The 19,260-nt window shown below is 46.7% G+C and overlaps 5 protein-coding genes and 1 non-coding gene across 6 annotated transcripts; 1 reads left to right on the top strand and 5 right to left on the bottom strand. All coding sequences in view use genetic code 12, as the record gives it.

Annotated features, from left to right (window-relative positions):
- Positions 1 to 3: 3 nt before the first annotated feature.
- Positions 4 to 3,810, bottom strand: SWI1 (Swi1p; the record flags this gene model as incomplete). Its single annotated transcript, XM_025487149.1, has 1 exon — positions 4 to 3,810. The coding sequence occupies one exon, from the start codon at positions 3,808 to 3,810 to the stop codon at positions 4 to 6; it is 3,807 nt and encodes a 1,268-aa protein (XP_025340597.1).
- Positions 3,811 to 5,590: 1,780 nt separating this feature from the next.
- On the bottom strand, positions 5,591 to 6,661 carry MNN10 (alpha-1,6-mannosyltransferase; the record flags this gene model as incomplete). The annotated part of the gene is made up of 1 exon (XM_025487148.1): positions 5,591 to 6,661. The coding sequence occupies one exon, from the start codon at positions 6,659 to 6,661 to the stop codon at positions 5,591 to 5,593; it is 1,071 nt and encodes a 356-aa protein (XP_025340596.1).
- Positions 6,662 to 7,360: 699 nt separating this feature from the next.
- Positions 7,361 to 8,426, bottom strand: CXQ85_003505 (ubiquitin-protein ligase peroxin 10; the record flags this gene model as incomplete). The annotated part of the gene is made up of 2 exons (XM_025487147.1): positions 7,361 to 8,291; positions 8,404 to 8,426. The coding sequence occupies 2 exons, from the start codon at positions 8,424 to 8,426 to the stop codon at positions 7,361 to 7,363; spliced, it is 954 nt and encodes a 317-aa protein (XP_025340595.1).
- A 271-nt stretch (positions 8,427 to 8,697) lies between these two features.
- On the bottom strand, positions 8,698 to 10,989 carry RAD32 (DNA-directed DNA polymerase eta; the record flags this gene model as incomplete). The annotated part of the gene is made up of 1 exon (XM_025487146.1): positions 8,698 to 10,989. One exon carries the CDS (start codon positions 10,987 to 10,989, stop codon positions 8,698 to 8,700), a length of 2,292 nt encoding a protein of 763 aa, XP_025340594.1.
- A 281-nt stretch (positions 10,990 to 11,270) lies between these two features.
- CXQ85_003503 lies at positions 11,271 to 11,342 on the top strand. The gene has a single exon. It is a non-coding gene; the product is annotated as a tRNA-Cys (tRNA).
- A 73-nt stretch (positions 11,343 to 11,415) lies between these two features.
- On the bottom strand, positions 11,416 to 12,966 carry CXQ85_003502 (putative metalloreductase; the record flags this gene model as incomplete). The annotated part of the gene is made up of 1 exon (XM_025487145.1): positions 11,416 to 12,966. One exon carries the CDS (start codon positions 12,964 to 12,966, stop codon positions 11,416 to 11,418), a length of 1,551 nt encoding a protein of 516 aa, XP_025340593.1.
- Between the last annotated feature and the right edge of the window lie 6,294 nt (positions 12,967 to 19,260).

Here is a 19,260-nt window from a genome sequence, read left to right as displayed (position 1 = left end):
TGTTTACTGGAATTGGTCAAGTAATCCATGAAGTCTCACCACTTCTTGTGCAACATCGGGGTCGATGGAAGCTGCCAAAAGAGTGTTGAGTACGAATTCGCTTTCTGGCTGCACTCTGTAAAGAGCTTCCAATTTGACCAAAGCTTTCTGGATATCAGCTTTATCAGTTGAGTGATCGTAGGCTCCTTCTTTTAAGGATTGCTTGATAGTAACTGCCTTTCCAAGTAAACTGTTCACCACGGTGAGCGACTTCGTCCCCACACATGATAAGATCTTATGCTCCTGAGAGTGTCTGGGGAACTTCACGGACTCTGTGATAAGCGAGAAGGTATTCTTGGTAAAGTTAAACATAAGCAGCTGGATGTTATCAGTCAACCACCAAAGGGGGAGCTTGTTGAGGTGTGCATTCACTTCTTCTGACGGAATTAAGTCGATTATGAGTTTGGCGCCAAAAAGTGCCTGTAACGTAGTTGAGGACCGCTGCAAAGCAAACCTGGTAAACTCAATCCCACTGACAGTAAATGGCATGATGCTCATCATTAACTTGAATGCCCTGGTGATCAAAATACCCGATTTGAGTGCCTGTTCGTCGCCCTTAAGATATGCCAATGCCAACTTCTTCGTTTCGTGGTGATCTTCTGGAGTCACACTCACTGCACCCGCACTTGGATGTTCCACCGATGAAATCACATTCAAGGATCCCGTCAAGACGGCTTGGAAATAAGCCTTGCTCTTTGGCTCCCTCACTAACAATTTAGCAATGGTGTCCACACCATAAGGTAAGTACGTGTGGACATCAACAAGGGCAGCTGGAATAACACAGCTTCTCTCTGGATCATTTTCAAATTCATCAAGCTTTGGAGCAAAGGCACTGACAAGCAAGAATGTAAGGAATGCCTCTTCAAGATTCTGGAGTTCCATGTGGAAAGCAATTTGATCCAACATGACAAGCGAGTCCTTAAGCAAACAAAACCTCTTTCTTTGGAAAATGAAGACTTCTGGATGAACAGAAACGGCCTTGATCGTTTTGAAAATCAATTCACGGTAGAAGGAGTTCGATGCCATGAGAGCTCTGCTATCACCCGTGAAAGAGAGGTTTCTCAACGTCATAGTAACTGTGATCAACAAGTCCACAAGGAAAATCTGTTCGTTTGTGGCACTCTTGGTTTGGATCTTGCTGAAGTGATGCTTGTTCTCTTCTCTGAAAGTAAGCAAGCCGGTAAGGAAGTCTGGAACGTTGAGAGAGCTGTAGTCAGAAGAGCTCGTCACAGTGTCTGGCAGATCTGATTCACGTTCCTCAGGTGAGAAGACCTCATCAACTTCAATATCAGAGTCCTCATCTTCCACCAACTCTGCAGTCAATGAGTCAACATTGTACACGATATCCTCGCCGTGCATATCACCAGTCTTCACGTACTTCTCAAAGATAGCATCAATAGGACCCTTTGGCTGAGACTTGACTTCCTCGTAGGTTTTCTCTGGCTCTGCAGTGTTTGTAATCTGGCTCAAGACCTTTAGACCAACATTAGTTAAGGCATCCAAGAGCTCAGGGGCATCAGAAACCTTGAATTGACAGTTAGCGTCCGTAGTTGTCACAAGCAAAGTATTGAGAGCGGAATAAATCTCGCCAGGGTTAGAAAGCGTGTAGTTCTTGAGGGACATGGTCAAGGCATGAATGTTCAAAGAACCCAATTCTGGAGCAAACAAGTACACGGGTTTAGTAAGTTCGATCTCAGCAGAGATATCGGAAATACCCTTGAGAGTGACAGCGCCGTAAGAATCAGTGTTCTCCTTGATAGGAACATACTTCTTGATGGTATTAGGATCACCACCGTAGCTCTCTTCACCAGTACCAACAACCAGTCTTCTTGGAGTAGCAGAGGCCTCGTACCTCAGTTGGGCAGATGTCAGGCGCTGTGTCACACTTCCAGAGCGAGAAAGACCTTGTTGCTGCAAGTATGGGGATTGAAGCACAGCAGGCGAGCCTTGGTTAGATCTACCAACTTGAGATTGCTTCCTCAGAAGACCACCAGGGGCAGGGGATGGTTGGTTGATATCTATCGGCTGAGGCTGGGGCTGGGAGATGCGACCCGAATGCTGGGCAGAAACGTTTGGAGTTGGCATGGAACTTGTATGTGGGGACTGACCAGGCGCCTGAAACTGATTCACGTTTGGAGAATTTCTATCATGCTGTTGTTTCATTTGCTCTTCCTGGAGCTGCTGTGGCCTTTGCAGTAGGTTTTGGTTTGCAGCCAGATTCTGTGGCTGTTGACCCTGCTGTCTTTGTAGTTGTTGTTGCTGTTGCTGGAAGCGAAGGTATAGTTGCCTTTGGAACTGAACACGACGACCTTGAAGGTCTTTGCGGCCCTCCTCAGTCAGATCGTACTGCTCGTAAGGAAGAATATATTGTAAGTAGACGGTACCGACCAGTTTTTCAATCTGTTGCTTGGCCATCACGTTAGACAGCACATCAACACCCTCTAGTAATCCCAACTTCTTACACAAGTTCGTCCAGTCCGTGATTTGAGGAGAAGGTTGGTTCAATGTCTGTAGATGTCTGAGCACTGCCTGAGCGCCACCAATCTTTCTTGTCAACAAATGAAGTATAAGCAAGTTGATCTTTTTGTTATTCACCATTGGTGGTTGCGTAATCGGCGTTCCACGACGGTTCATGAAGTCGGTGAGCGTCATCTGCAACAGCTCGTACTGCAACAGGGCAAACTGATTTTGTGTGAGTTTTGGAGCATTAGGGTTGTTTCCACCAGGAGGGTTACCGCCTTGGAAACTGCTTTCCGAGCCAGGAGTAGGCGCACCTGGCATTTGCTGGCCCTGGCCCATAAAGTTCTTGTTCATTCCACCAGGACCCTGCTGGCCGCCAGCCATGGCAGGATTAGCAGAGCCAAACTGTCCCATCTGAGGGCTATTCTCAAACCCACCTTCACGCATGTTCATATTCTGAGAAAGGTTCTGATTAGCACTCATTTTATTCTCACCAAGCAGGTTCTGGTTAACCATATTCTGAGGAGCACCCATGCCCTGGTTAGACCCACCTCTTGGCTTATTACCCTGAGCTTGCATTCCATGAGGCGAGGCACGGCCCATCTGGTTGCCCCCCATTTGATTACCCATGAATTGCATGTTGCCAGGCCCCTGTGGACCACCCATACCGCCAGGCCCAGCCGAGCCAGGTACGTTGAAGCCACCGTTATTAGCATTGAAGTTTTGGTTCAAATTCTGGTTAACATTTCCTCCCATACCGCCGGGAGGAAAATTCCCACCGAGCATCTGCCCGTCATTGTTCATATGAGGCGAGTTTCTTGCACCTGCCAATTCAGGCTGCTGTCTATGCTGAGCCTTCTGTTGGTTATGGACCATCTGCTGGTGCATTATCTGCTGTCTCATCTTTAAAAGCTGTTCCTGCTTCTCTCTATTAAGCTGCTGTGACGATGCATTGCTACCGCCATTATTACCATCGCCTCCAAGTCCTCCCTGGGGCATTTGGTTCTGGCCCATAACACCACCCTCGTTGCCTCTCATAAACATCTGAGGCAGCTTACCGTCGAGCAGAGGACCACCCAGAGAATGTGGATTGGACTGTTTTTGTAACCCAAATTCACCCAAACCAAGGTCGCCCTGGGCAAACAAGTTGGCCTCGGGGCCTTGCTGGCTTGGAGGTTGTTTTTGGTGGTTTTGAGGGCCCATGGCGTTGGCGCCTGGAAGAGGCTCATCGAAGATAGGACCCACCATGTCTGAGTCACCCAGCTGGCCAGGGCCTTGGAAGGCGTCTTCTTTGAACCAGAAGTTGGACATTTGACGAGATGTAGGGTTCTGTGGAAGGGTAATATTGGCTGGGGGAGTTTGATATGAAAATACCGGTGCGCAGGTCACGTGACACCCAGCACCTATCCACGGTTGGAAAGCCACCAGAAGCCCCTAAATAACGGTGATTTTATGTATTTTGGTATTTTACGGTGGTAGAGGAAGATTTTGGGAATCTTTTAATATACTTAGCAGGTCGTGTTGAGGGGGGTGCTGGAGGGTTGAGGCGCGGCTGAGGTGTAACGCAGAAAGTGTTGATGCAGAAAAACCAAAAGGGTGTACCAACATAATGAAAAAAAATGTTGAAAAAAAAAAAAAAATGAAATTTTGAAGGTGACGGGATGAAAGGGAGGATGGGAAGGTGCCAGGTGAACGTTGATCGCGTTGCCACTTGATTCTTGGGAAAATCGTATGAGAACATTATAAACCAGTTTTAGCTGTTATTGATGTCTTTCCGTATCAGTAGATGGTCATGCTGCTGTTTAATTCCGACAAAAGCCACGGTCCAAATAGACCGCCTTTCAACGAAACAATCCCATTCTTCGCTGTCACTAGAAAATAATGAACAACTTCATATCTTTAGTAAATTGTCTTCAGCACATATATGCTATGCATCTGTCACTCAAAGAATAATGTCCATTATAAAATGGTACGCCTTAGAAGCTTCGCCACCATGCAACGCCCTGATAACTCCGATGACATGGAAGAGAAGAAGATGCAACAGCAGCCACACGAAACAAAGAAGCCTTGAAACAAACGGGTTTGGCGGGCTTCCAGAGAGTTTCCTATTATGTTAGTCGCCTAGCGGACTTCGATGCAACGCCTAGAAGCATTGTTTCACATGGGCGACTGTGACTCGCTGGCGTTCATACATCTAAGGCTACCTCAGGCGACAAAATATGCACAATTTGCTCGAACAGAAAAGCGACCGGCTACTATTGCATGCTTTTGTTTATCTGGCGGTCAATGAGGCAGCTGATAAGCTTTGAATTGGACATTGTAACGTAGGGCTGATAATGCCACAAAATTTCAACAAATGCTTGGAACATCAAAAGGAAGGACAAGGAAGACGAAAATGCACCTCAGACATATTGACGATGCTTGTTCTATGTATTATGAGCTGAGGTCGTTGGAAAAGAAACGTTTCAATTGTGAGCCTTAGCGAACGACCCCTAATCATATCTTTGTTCGTGACCCAAGATAATTCAAGAGATGGATCCCTCCGTTGATCCTAGGTAGAAGTGTGTATGGTTTACGACTGACTGGCCTTGGGATGCCATGGTTCAAAACCACCAATTTTGCATCGCGTAGGAAACCAGGGATGCTTCAAACCTACTCATTCTCACAACCACAAGGTTATGATGCGTCGCATGACAGCCTGCAACGTCCAGCAATTTGATTGTAGCATGCGGGCTAAAGATTGCAAGGCGAGCAACAATACGCCCCAGAACATGCATGAGCTTCATAACCTGACTATACAAAGTATCCAGCAGTGGAAACAGTAGCTCCGTCGTACTTTAAATCTCCGTTGCCTGATTCTGGCTCTGCATCAGTATAGAGATTCTTCAGGCGGGCCACGATCTGGCTAGGTTGACTTGCTCAGCTGGCTGCAAAAAATGATCCCCAGAGCAATTCCTCCAGTTTTCAAAATCCACTATATTTTTATGAAGTAATGATTGGTTTTCTGTGCTTCAGACTAGTAGACAAGGCCTAAATCCGACCAGCACGTTTCTATAAGGTCAAAAAAAAAAATCCACCAAATGACGCTTGATCACCATATCCTCCACCATTTTTGAAGCTTTCTCAGAAGCGCCTTGTAATGCTCCATCTCGCCCCAACAGTCTCTTCCAAACTCACAGCCTGCCATATTTATGAGGAAGTCTCCACGGTGATAGAAGTACTGAGGGTCGTCTGCCTTGTCAGCACAGGCACCAGGTGGGAATGCATTTATGGCACGCAAAGGCACAAAGCCGACTCTTTCTCTAATCCACGGCTGAGTTTCATAGAGTGTTTCCAACGAATCTTGTTCCTTGTGCTCCCACTGCATGTGCATCTGCTCGTACATGGCTGGGTCCCACCAGATATCTAGGAGCATGTCAGACCACTCAGATCTTCTCATAAGGAAAGAACCCAAATTGAATCCACCGCAGTCTTGGGTGATCACCATATCCACAGGCGCCGTATAGTCCACATAAGGCAAAGGCACCTTCAAGTCAATAGGGTTGAACGTCTCCAAATTACGGTACGTGACATTGTCCAACTTGTTAAGAAGATGCAGCTCCAACGACTTATGAGGCTCCATAATATACGTATGCAAATCAATCCACCAAAACCATTCAGTATTAGGAAACTGTCTCATTGCCTGCTTCATCAAATCCACCTTCTCCCACAGCTCTCTCCACTCATGCGAATAACGCTTCTTCAGCGTCATATCCTTAATTGTAAGCCCATAACCGTGTCTCTTCGCGTACTGCTTCTTGTTAGCAATCGAAGAACGCTCAACAGACCATTCCTGAGGCCCCTTCCACTTGAAAACACCTCCTCCCTCGTTAGCAGCCAATATGATCACCACCTTCGGGTCGCCGCCATTGAAAACATGCGGCACGTACGGCATCAGCGTGAAAAACGAAAGAAATAGAAAAACTGCAATAAGCAATGTGAACTTCTTATGTGTAACCACCAAATCATTGATGTCTTCTGCAATGCCTCCTAGGACTCGCTTGGGCCAGGTAAGCCACAGTTTCCTCTGTGGTTTGTATGTGTTCAGGTAAGTGTCGTCACCTACGGTGAACTCGACGCGTTCCTGGTCGTAGCCACGGGAATGTTCGAGCGGGAAACTCATTCTGGAGGTTGGTTGGTATTTTTGGTGTTTGAGAGTTTTCGAAAATTGATCTGTTGATGTTTGATGGACTGTGTGCAGTACACACATACAAGAAACGGTTGCAAAACGATAAAAACCAGGGGCAGTGAGGGGGCAAAAGGGTTTTGTTGATTGGGGTTGGTAGTTGGTAGGTTAGAGGTGGAGGTAAAGTTGTGGGGAGGGTGTTGGTGGGCCGGAAGTAGCCGTACTTCTGGTGTCTTACAGGGGAATGGAGCTCTGGACGAGACCAAACGGTAACGGTAGATGCTAAATGTACGATATAATGACATAGGTCCGTGGCTGAAGTTAGTTGTGATATTATGGCAAAGAAAAGGGCATGGCTGATGCTGGTGGACCAAAACCTGGAACGACTTTAAACTTAGCTGTAGGCAACAACGAGTGGTGTTCTCGAGGGAGCCGTATCAAGTCGATTTGGTAAGGGGGTAAGGATTTTCCATGGAGAATGAAGATCCCGTGGTATCCACACATCCTCTGTCAACTCTTCAAGCGTTCATATTAATGAAGAGTATATCATTTTGATCCCGAACAAGACCGTAGTCCGTAACGTGTTAAGTGACAGCAAGCTGTCACATAACTGAAGGAATACCCTGAATTACCTCCTAGAGTGTGACCTCTTTCAAACCCTGGGACACAAAACCTTTCCTAAATGTCCCCCTCAACCTAGCGCAAAGGCAACAAGTTCTGCTCCAAGCACACTTGTCTACACAAAGGGCACTCGGGATGCTGGCGAGTCCAGTCGACAATGCAATCCCAGCAGAACATGTGTCCACAGTTAGCTGCACATGGGTTAACCATAGGCGAAAGACAAAGCATACAGCTTCTTGCACTTTCAGGAAGGTACGGCAACTGCTTAGAATCGCTCAAGTCAATATTCACCTTCTCGTCCACATCGTCATCGAAATGCTGTCTCAAGCTTTCTAGCTGCTGCACTTTTCTGAAGTTCTCATATGATTCGGCCTCTGCCTTAGCGAGGTTCTTCTCCTCTTCTGTCCTGTTACTCTCATCTGAGTATTCCTTGAATTTGATCAAAAGCTTGATGGCAAACTGAAGCAAAATGATCACACCCAAGGCTGAATAGTTACCTGTCTTCTGGAGCTTCTTAGGGTCCTTATTATGGCCAAAGACGTACCTGAGACCAAATATACGCTTGGAAATCGAATAGAAAGACCCCTCAAAGTAAAATATAGCCACATGAACATTAATAATCGTATCCAAAAGCTTCGGATACGACGTGAGGACCTGCTTATACCAAGGATCATTCTTTGACTCATCAGAGCCCATCCTAGACCGTATCTTCTTAATGATTCTCGTCGCCACATACGGCAACAATGCATACAGCAAAATAAACCCCAATCTTGGAAGAAGCTTGGGAAGCCTCGTTCCGGCCCTATTCACATACACAAGATCAACATACTCTTCACCCAAGGTTCTGGCTCCTATTAACGTCGTAAGGAAGAAGTATATCAGCTTTGTTGCGACGCCAATCTCTTCAGGATGCAAATTAACAAACTTCTGGCCCTTAAATATATGCAAAGCATCCACGACTTGTGACCTTAGCAGGTTTTCAAAGTAGCTGTCTTTCTGGTTCGCTCTGACTGGAGAAGTTAGTACCCCACACTTGAAAAACGGACCGTTTTGGGAGGAAACGGGAAGAAGGAGATTGGATTAACATACCTATAGTGGCTGCGTCGGCGAAGGGTAACGCATTTTCATTGGTTTTCGACATTTTGGGAAGTTGGACGTGAAATGATTAGTGATGGAAGTTCAGATTTGAATCTGTCCGAGGTATGAGAACAAAGTGGACTGCAGGTAAGACAGTCTGGAGAGAAGTCACCAGTCAACGAAAGAACCAGTTGAAGATGATTTTGGTGAATTTAGATTCAGATTGCGGTATTAAGAGGTGGAAGGGTTACGGGGAACCCAATTTCCGTATAAATAGGTGAAGTGAAGGTGTGGTTTGAGTGACTGCAAAATCGCACTTTCAACCGAAGCAGACCTCAGAAAGGAAGCTGGGTTTGGCCCTTATCGAGTCTTTGTTTCTTCTTTGGTCGAGATTTTGGTTTCTTGGGCGAAACCAGTGGCGTTTTGGGTGTGGCCTTTGGCGCCTGCGCCGCAGGTTGTTGGTCTCCATTGAGCTTCAGCGAGAGTTCAATGGCGACATGGTAGTCTTTATGCTCGAAAACGTCTTCTACAGAGACGTTGCAGAGGGAGCAGAAACGGTTCTTTATGAGCTCTTTGAGTAGCGGGTCAGACAGTTTCTTGGGGGCATCAGCTTCGTCTGGTGAGGCAGAACGTGAGGCCTGCTTTATGCTGATTTGGTGGTTGACTGGGGTTGGACTGGACTGCTTGTAATCACTGAAAAGCTTCTCCACGTACTCCTTATTTTCTTTGAACGTAGAAACAGGTTTTGCTGGTTTTGGTGGCTCGACCTCTTTATGGTCAGCTTCCTTATGGTAATCGTCAAAGAGCTTCTTGACATATGACAAGTCGGTTTTCTTCTTTACTTTGGGCGGAGGAGGAGCTGGCGGCGGCACCACTTTTGGCTTATACTCTTCTGCCTTTTCAAATGCCTGTCTGATAGCTTCCTGAGTGGGTATTTCAGCCGTTGTAGACCCTCCATAAGAATCAATCAAGTTTGCATCTGACGTTTTAACGAAATTCGTAATTACCAAGCCCATATTGGCGAGTGAAGGAATGGCGATCTTTGAAAAATCGTGCTTATCGGTAGGCCTAAGCTCTTTGAAGTTGATCAGCGGGTTCATCTCGGCAGCTTTGGTTCCGTCCAAAAGCTCAGAAAGCAATTTAAAGCCAGTAATTTCCAACGAATGCCTTAGTTTATCAAGCGACTTCAAAACCGGAAACAGTGTCTGTTTTGAGTGTTTCAGCCACAGCTGCGTAGTGATCTGAACACTGGCGGTACGAGGTCGATAAATAAACCGCTTGTTCTTATCATCAGCGGTCTGCAGCATGGATAAGTTCATATTCTCGTCGTCAAGCTCAATCAATCGTCCGTAGATATCACCCACGTAAACTTTGATCCAGTCGTAGGCATCTCCAAACGTCTTGACTGGTTTTCTCGGTAGGAAGTTCTTCCTTGACATCATGGACTTGACAACTGTACGAGGCTTCATTTCCTGATGATGTACGCCCCTCACAAGCTCATAAACCTTTTCCATGAGCTGTTCGTCCGAATGCATTGCCTGTTTCATTTCACCCAAGGAAAAGTTATCACGAATGTAAGTGATGGAATTCTGTTCTGGAGGCACACCGAGTTTTTCAACAATAACCTCGCCTGTCTTTCCACCCATAAGCGTAAAATCAGACAATTCAAAGTTCTTAAGAAACGTATAAATCAGCGAAGGACGGATGATCGTTTGGAAATCGGGTTTATTAAACCCACCAGCAAGCTTTGCAAGCGTTTTCGTAGAAGATAATCCGCCCGACGTCGTAAAAGAAAGCTCATCGTAAACACACTGGCGGATTCTGCAAAGGTGCATGCTTCCAATCAACATAAAAACATCATCCCAATCGGCAATTTGCGGTGGAACCGTACAATTATCTCTCTTTGAAGCATCCACAGGCTTTTCCAACGCCGCCTCGGCTTCCCTGGCCTCGATATCATCCTCATAAATACGTCCCAGCCAGCTGAGACCTTCGTAGCCCGAATCTTCAAGGCCAGGCACCGTCGGTAGCTCCTCCAGCGTCAGTACCCCCTCTTCAAACGCCTTATTCAACACAGGAAACCGTTCCCTCGCCTCTGCAAGCACCAAGCGGCTCAAGTCAAGGTAACACTCATCCACACTGGCCTTCTCAGTAGAATCACATTCCCTCAGCAACACCTTAAAGATCTTCCTCAGCTCTCTTCTATACGGATCCAAAGAAACCTTATGTATGCCCTGATCCGGCAACCCGTTCAAGTACTGCCAATGAGAATCACCTTTCTTAAACACAGCAGCATGCCCCACCACCAAATCAGGACATTTCTGCATCGCAGACTGAAGCGTATCCATCCTGCCTATCCCATACTTCCTAGCAGCATACGAAACAGCAATAAGCGACTGCCATTGGGCACAAACCACCGGGTCGTCGATCGACTTACCCAACCGAATCTGCTCACACTGAGCATAGAAAGCATTAAGATCCACATGTGCTATAACAGCCAAGGGCAGTTTGTAAGCCAGCAGCACGTCCTGAAGCATATGGAGGTCTAGGACGGAGAACTTCGAGTTTTCGAGGCTGGGCGATGTAGCGAGTTTTGCAGGCGGTATGGACGGTTCGAGAATGGACATGACATGGGCACGAGAAGTAAAGGGGGAGCCGGTAGATGGGAAGCAATGGACTATGGGAGGTTAGTATGGGATGACATTGGGTGCGAAATATGGGTTAAAGTATGGGGAAACCTTGTTTTTGCTCCTGTGGGCTCAATTTGGGGGTGAGCGCTCCAAAAGTTGGAAGGACGAGTTTTGAGCAAGTAAGGTTTACAATGGTATTTTTAGATTTTAAAAATTCCAAGTTTCAGCTTAAAGACATAGGAACAACAAAAACCGGGTTCACTAATCCCCATAGTTAAGCTCGTATGGCGCAGTGGTAGCGCAGCAGATTGCAAATCTGTTGGTCCTTAGTTCGAACCTGAGTGCGAGCTTAATTTTTTGCAATCTACAAGAAACCAACCAATTTTTTTTTTTTTAGAATTACCGCTTCTCCATTAGTCTATATCACATATCGTACAATTCCTCAAACACCTGAACGTTATTAAGCTTGCCCCACTTTTTCACAGATTCAATTAAGGGCGTGGGGCCGCAAACCACAATCCATTTATTACCAGGCTCCTCGGTTTCTGCAAAGTGGTTGAAGATTTCGTCAAAGATAGGACGTCCTTTTTGAAAGTTGACAGCTTTTTGCGGCGCCTTGTCGTCGCTTGCAAGGGGACTCTGTTCGCCAGAGTCGTTGTCTAAAGATTCGAGCTCCATGTCTTTCCCGTTTTCGTTTAAAAGACCGTGGTCTTCTTCGGTATTATTATTCACGAAAAGAGTGTTTTCGCTTTTCGTCAAGTAAACGTCCACTGGACTCAGCACGCTGAGCTCTGGAAGCACAAACACATCGTTGGAGTTACGCACACACCATGTCATTTTGGAGGTGACGGAAGAGTTCTGTTTCAAGTAACGATAGATAGGAACTCCTAAAGAAATACCAGAACCGCCGCAAATGACATGGACGTTTTCGGCGGTCTGGTAGAAGGGTGGAGGCACCAGGCAGTAAGGCGTGGAGATGGAGTATTCCAAAGACAGGAACATTTCGAACCTGAAGCCCTTTTTGATCACCAAATCCACGGTCTGGTCACCAGGCAACGAGCAAATGGAATAAGGGTGGGTAGGCCACACCCAGTACCTCCAACTGGTGAGTCTCCATGACATACGCAAGTGGGAGCCTGGGATCCAGTCGACAGGGTACGTAGCCGGTTTCTGGAGCTTGACCAAACGCAATTGAGACTCTTCAGGGTCCACAATGGTGAGTTTCTCGAGGCGGTGGGTATATTTAATCCGCAAAAACACCTGGAGACCGTAAAGACAGAAAGAAAACACCAAAACGTCTGTAACTCCCGGTCTGGCGTGCCAGAGCATAAACGCCGTGAATGCAAAAACAGTTACATTATGCCAGATATAAAAAAAAGCATAGATTTTCCGGCGAACAGGACGCAACGACACCGCCAAAAGCAAAATCGACATCCAGAAAGGCACCACGCCAAGGAAGTTTCGCCATGCCATGGACCTATTCCAGAACCTGCTTTCCATAAGCCACTTTACATAGTACCCAATTCCATGAGCAGTAGTAGCCGCCAATATCACCCTCGAAAGCCATTTGTGTAAGCCCAAATGCTCCAAATACAGCGCGTGGGGGCCAAGAAACGCTGGCCTGAGCGCCAACACGGCATCCAATGGTACTAAGCAGTAACCGACTCTGCCCAAGCGCTTAATGACGATGATCCAGGAGGTTTTCAAGTTTGCAATGTTGATGAACAGGAGAAGAAGGAGAAGAAACGTCCATACGAGCACGTGGACCCATAAGGAGCCAAACGCAGCTGCTTTGATGGCGCCAGTGGGCGTTTTACCTTGCTTGGTCCATTTCCTGAGGTATAAGTACCGAGCTACCGATATGTAGAGCATGTAGGCGACAGAGATGCCGACGATGATGTAGCCGTATTTGAGGTTGGCAAAGTGGTTGCCGTGGCCGTGGCCGTGGCCAGGATGCCTTATTTCGTTGGACATGGGAGTAGAATGGGGTTATAATGGGGGATTGAAATTTGGCTGGTCGCTATTCGTTGTAGTTTAAGTCACGTGACATATCACGTGATACCCCATTTTTCTGGGCATCGATAAAATCAGTGAAATTTACCTTGAAAAATTCCCTTAGGGATGTACGGGTCTGCTCCGATCGGACTCGTCATATATTGGGAAAATTCAAACCCCCATTCCTAACCATCCATGTCCTGCAGGTAAGCATCCCCCAAGGCTCTACGGGTTAAATGTGCTTTAAAAATCGCTCGGGACCATCCCTTGGTACACAAAAAAAAAATACCTCATGGGCTCGCTTCGCCCGGTGTGGTCCAGACGTAATGCTCCTCACTAGCCGCTTGTGGCGAGTGGAGGCCTCCAAATAATGCAGTCCACTTACAGAATATGCATCTATGGCGCCCCTGAATTAGCCACAACTCATTGTCGCCCGCATTTCTGTGCATGCATGCGCAGTGACGTGCATTCTTGCACATCGCACACTTGTGGCGAATGCACAGCTATGCAAATCCACTGCAAAATGTATATCCATGCTTCTGCCTCTCTTTTTAGGTGTCTAGCGCCATGAACCCGCCTTGGACCCGAACCCTGGAGGTCCTCGAAGCTGCATGGCCCGCCCTTGGCGATAAGGGTTTATGGGCATCAGCGAACGTAGAGTGAGCGTGGAATGAGCGGAAAAGGCCCTTTCAGCATGAAAACCACTATAAATAACCTCCCTGGAATGCTATAAGGAGCCACCTAAAAAGTACAACTTCCCGAGAGAAGATCTGCTTTGTTCGCTACGTCGTGGGTCCAATTTTGTGCTCAATTTTGTGCTTTTTCTGCCCAGAGAAGGTCCGCATGGGCTATTTTTAAGCCCCGCCTCACGGAAATCCAGCGTTGAAAGAGAAACGGGACCAAATAATCAATTTTGCATTTTGCATTCCACAGAGAAAAAATTTCTCCCTTTTGTGGCTAGTTTCATGTTGTTGTTATGATTTTTTTTTCTTCTCTTCAAAGATTCTAGCCACTTTTCATGCATCACTTCTAGTTGTGGCGAATGCACTTTTTCTTTGGGCTGAAATTTGGACCCGTCTCCTTTTTGTACTGTTTTCCTTTAATCCCTCCTCTCTCTCCAATGTGTACAACCGATTCCCCCCAAGTGGTCCCGCAGTCTCCTATCCATGGAAAACCATCTTACTGTGCCGATCCTGAGCCTCTTGCAATCGGTGATTAACCACTGACATCACCATGCACCAGATTCAACATCAACACAGCCATGCTTAGACAAGGGGAAAACAAGGGGAAGTGAGCCACGGTTATGTTCTCTTGCTGATAATGCTGCTTAGCTAGACAATCTTGCATTTGGATGGGTTTTTAGTCAGGTGGATGGGGAGGAGGAGAAGGAGGGGTGGACATGGTCCACTGGAGTGACCGGGTACGAGCAAGACGTCATGGGAAAAGAAACGATTAGGGGTTTTTGGAGTCGGTGGATCAACGGAGCCTTGGAAAGGGCGTTTCTTTTTCTGGCTTTTATGGCACCAGTGGCTAGGATGGATGGACCACTTTGGAGCAAGTAAAACTGGAAATACCAGGTCAGAGATGGTTGCAATGCGTTTGGAGAGCCATCTGACGGGGTTTGGTGGGTTTGGGCGGGCTCGTGGGCCAATGGTGATGTGGCAGTTATGGTCATATGAGCGCCATTTGTAGAAAACGCCATTGGTGAACACCACGAGCCAGGAATAAGGTTTCCTCGGTCCCAAGGACTTCTGGTGAGTCAATTAACCGCCCAATGTTGTTTTTGGAGCGTTGAAGGTCCTGGTTCTCGAGTAGGATGTTTTCTTGAATTCCGTTCCTCAGGCACTGAGAAGTATTCCACATAATACATCACCAGCGCCCAAATAGAGCATCTAGGGTGGTCAATTGTGCCTCAAAATACTCAAATGCATTTTCTTTGAGTTGTTTTAATGCCTTTCTTCCAGGTGGGTGGTTTTTCGTGTGGTATGTTTGGGGTGAGAGAAGAAAACATCACATTTTGACAACAGACAGTGCAAGAAAACACCATTCACCCATCCTAGAAGTCTCTAGAGCATAGGAAAAATTTTCTCTACCGTTTGCCAATTTTTCACACATTTTGTGAATACCCATGGGTAACCCAGGTAGTAGAAACCCATCACCACATCCACCAATTAACACTTAGCCAAAGGACAGGACCCCTGGCCCCCCAAAACCCCCCAAAACCCCCCAAACACGGCTGTAACCTCGGCATGGATGACCAGCAATACCAACCTAATTTTCAACAAAGCGTATGCGTTTCATAACCCACCCCTTCCACCTCTTGTTCGTCCTGTCGTCATCCTCTGTGCTTCCATGACCTACTCAATCAACTACAGTACCACCACAGCGCCTGAAAAGTTGCTGGAAGCACCCAAAATAATTACGAGATTGGCCTATCAAGCCTGGCCAAGCCGGCACTTCCCATTGGGCGGGTCGGGGGCCTCCTCATCTGGTGCTTGGAACAATAGCCGGAACTCCGTTACGCATCCTATGATGTGTTGGAACCCGCTGCCGCCTTTGACTCGGGAGGAAGCAGAACAAAGGCGACGTGGTTTTTAGATAGTGCAGTGGTTACGAAGACCAAGGTGGTGCCATTTTTTTTTATGCTACTAGAGAAGGATCAGCTCTGGTCGTAACCTTGGTGGGTTGGAGGAACCAAGAACTGGCAAGATTTAGAGAATCAAGGAGCAGGACCACAGGAAGCACAGGGAAAGGGCATGAATGGGGGATGGCTAGGCCCATTTTTTTTTGGGCAGTAGGGGATCCTTGGGAAGGCATGTGGTTAAGCTTTTTCTTGTTATCTTGTTTCGGTTTTTGGGAAGGGTTCATTATTTGTGAATTTTTTTTTTGAGTGTTTTTTTTTTTATTTTTTTTATTTTTTTTTCTTACGCCCTTCTAACCTCACCAATTCTCCCATCACCAGACTCCAAACCATGGTTTTGAATGAATATTCAGTAATCTAAACAAATAAGTTACCTTTTGCCGTGGCATGCTGGTGCTTCGGCTCTTTCTGCTATTCCTCACACCCTAGCGGGAAATTCCCACCCCAATAAACCCAATGCGTACAAGTTTTGTGGCTTTCAAAAGGCTTTGTGGCCCCCAGCACCGTCCAGGCTCTTCCAGGCAATCTCTTGGATATTCCTCGGGCCTTCTAAGGGCGATAAGCCAAGGCATTACCTCATAGCCTCTTACAATGTCTTTTCGTCACCAGACAGCAGATAACACTGGCGATGCCGTGCCTCAATGCGCCGTGTGATGGTTAGATAAACTCTGTTTGGGGGGGGGGGGGGGTTCCAAGGTTGGAGGTTCTAGTTCCCGGCCCCGTCCGGTAATAATTGACTACTCTTTCCATAGACTATGGGTTTCTGGAATACAATGTTCCCGGGAGCACTACGTCACCAGCCCAGCCTCTCAGCAATTTGCTACGGGGTGCCTGAAGGTCTTTCTACGAAGAAAGAGGGCATTTCCATGGCCCAACAGAGACTTTTGCAATCTTCACCGTATCGGTATTAACCAAATTCTATGTGCTCATGGCGCCATATATACTATCTGCGATGCACAGATAAAGGCGGAAAAGTACGTTTGAATAGTAAGAAACGTAGGGTAACCAGGCCGCCTGGGAAGTCAAAATGGACAGATTTGGGCTTGAAAACCAATGGTTTTGCTGGTTTCATGTTGGTGGAAGGCTGGAAAAGAGCTATTTTGGCTTCTGGGAGGGCCAAAAATCCCGCAAAAAAAGGGGACTACACTTTGAGATCTCACCACTACGAATCCGTTTCCAGTTTCCGTTTAGTATCTATAGTTTTGGCTTTCTGGTAAATGGTTAAAAGAAGTAAGGTATCATACCATGTGGTGCCACTGTAGGCGTCCTGCACAATGGTAATAATAAAAGGGTAAAAGAGATTAGAAACGCAGAAAAAGTAGAGAATATTCAAGAAGGGGAGTGCACATAAGTATATGCAGACGCGGTCGATCAATACCATTCAAAAAAAATAAATCAAACAATAAAGCTTTCTATTATCATCGACACCGCATGAATAGTAGTGTAATGCAATCATTTCTTCAATCGCATAACCATGCATTAAGCATCAACGATGACAATAAAACCTTAAACAATCTCTTATAAATGCCTGGCTTCCATGAGTGCAAGCCTCATTCTAGAAGACTTGGAAAGCTGCAAAACTGGCGTAGAAGGTTATTCCTTGTAAAGAAGGCGGGTGACGTTTGGCCGGAATTCAGATGAAATTGGGGGTGAAATTTGGTGTAAAGGTTTAACCCCTCCAACAAAAAAAAAAGGGATCGACCCTTTTTTCTTACTAAAAACGTCAAACCGCACTGGCGATGGAATTCCAGCGAACACTGCCACGGCCATCCTTTTTTCTTTCATATAGTATAGCTATTCTTTAACACTCCCAGCTTATCCTGCTGAGTTCATGCAGGGAACATGGGATGTGTTTTTTCTAAGCCATTGTGATGCGGAGAGGGATACCCCCATCGCTTATGATTGCCTGTGGCCTGCACAGAAGGTGCGTCATGACACAATCCGACAGAAGGCTTTTCTCACCAAAAAGTTAATGTGTGACCAAGAAAGCCTATTTTTCACATGTGGGCCTCCCTTTTTTCCATAGATTTCCATCTATGATGCAATCTGCCTGGAGAAAGCCACATCCTCCCATTATTATCAAATGTGTCGCTTCCTTCTCATTATCTAAGCAAGATTCTATCAACCTTCCACGTCATCTCATGCAGCCCTAACCCCCCCCTTTTATGGTTAAAAAAAATATCGTTATTACTTTTCGGAACTCCGAGGCCCCTTGTATGCGCATTACATCTATTGTACCATTTGTGCCCTGGCCACAACCTTGCCTGATAAATCAAGTGTGTTGATGTGGGTACTAAAAAATATTTGTCGCTTAATACGCCCCCTATTTCGCCGAAATAGGCCTCTCAACTCTACTAGCCACAATTAGCCACGTTTCCTGAATCACCCTTAGAGTCTCTATTTCTCCAGTATTTTGATCTCTGCCTCCAGGGCTGCAACCAGTGCCCTGTAACCAGTGCCTTGACAAGATCTCAACGGCGCAGCCATTGTTACACCGTACTGGTTATCCACTCCCCGACCAAGTCCAAACCCAGGATGTCGGAACGGGTGCCACGGGATGTGGCGGTGAAAGGAGGTTGGTGATGACGATGACGACGCTTCGTGCGACGACTTTTGTCTAAATGGGAAAAGAAACGAGAGTGATTGTGAGTGGTGCAACCGAGAGAAAAAGAAAAGAGGCCAAAGCGAAGAAAATAGGGACAAAGAGTCTCCAGGGGGCAGCGACAATCGCCGATTGTTAGAGGTTCTATCTCCCAGCAGCACTTTGCAGCGGCGGTGGGCTTGCAACGAAAACGGAAGCTTCTTGTGCTCAAGCGGTATGTTTGTATTTAGGCTTATCGTTTGATGATACTGGTGATTTGCATCCACCAGGGTACCACCTTCAAGTAATTGTACGATTCCACAGCCAACCCAACTGGCTAATTAATTTTCTGACTCTTTCCACTTTCCCTTCTTTCCTTTTTTCTACTTTCCTTTTCCATGGAACCTTCTGTACTTATTCGCTAGCGCACGGAAGTCCATAGGGCGCCCTTCGGAGTCCCTTCGGAGCACCGCCAAACTACACCGACGAGCATTTGGTCCAGCGTTTGATAGGCTCTTGTGCTATACGGTATTCCGAAAAGCCGGACCAAATGAGATTAGGGAGAAATTTGCAGAAATGTATATATGGTCCGGTCCGTCCACAAATAAGTAGCTTTTTTTTTTCCTTTAGAACCCTTTCTCCTTACAGGTGGTCCCAGTCTTTCCTTAATTTTTCACTTCCACCTTACAACCTACAATGAGTCTCCAGCTGCCACCAATCACAGCCTCCCACCGCCCACAACTCGTTAGGCAAGCGCCCTACCACAGAAACCAGTTGGGCTCGCCCAATGAGCGGATGGAATTTCTTCTGCTGCTCGTTTCACCGCCAGGTTTGGAAGGTGAATCGCCAGTTTCGAAGAAAGGTATGAAACTCTAGTCGGTCTGGCCCCTTCGGCTACGCAACTAAATGTTCGTTACTCGCTTGTGCCAGCATGACTTTCCAGATCCGGTGAAATTCTTGTTTTCATTGGCGTCGTCATTTTTACGTCATCTACATCAGCCTAAAGGCAAGAAGAGCTACTCGTGGCGGGTGAACCCGCTGGATATGTGGC

The sequence above is a fragment of the Candidozyma haemuli genome (assembly GCF_002926055.2).
Source record: "Candidozyma haemuli strain B11899 chromosome Unknown E_2014730914, whole genome shotgun sequence".
Lineage (NCBI taxonomy): Eukaryota > Fungi > Ascomycota > Pichiomycetes > Serinales > Metschnikowiaceae > Candidozyma > Candidozyma haemuli.
Note: the sequence above shows the minus strand (reverse complement) of the source record. Positions and strands in the feature narration are given on the sequence as shown.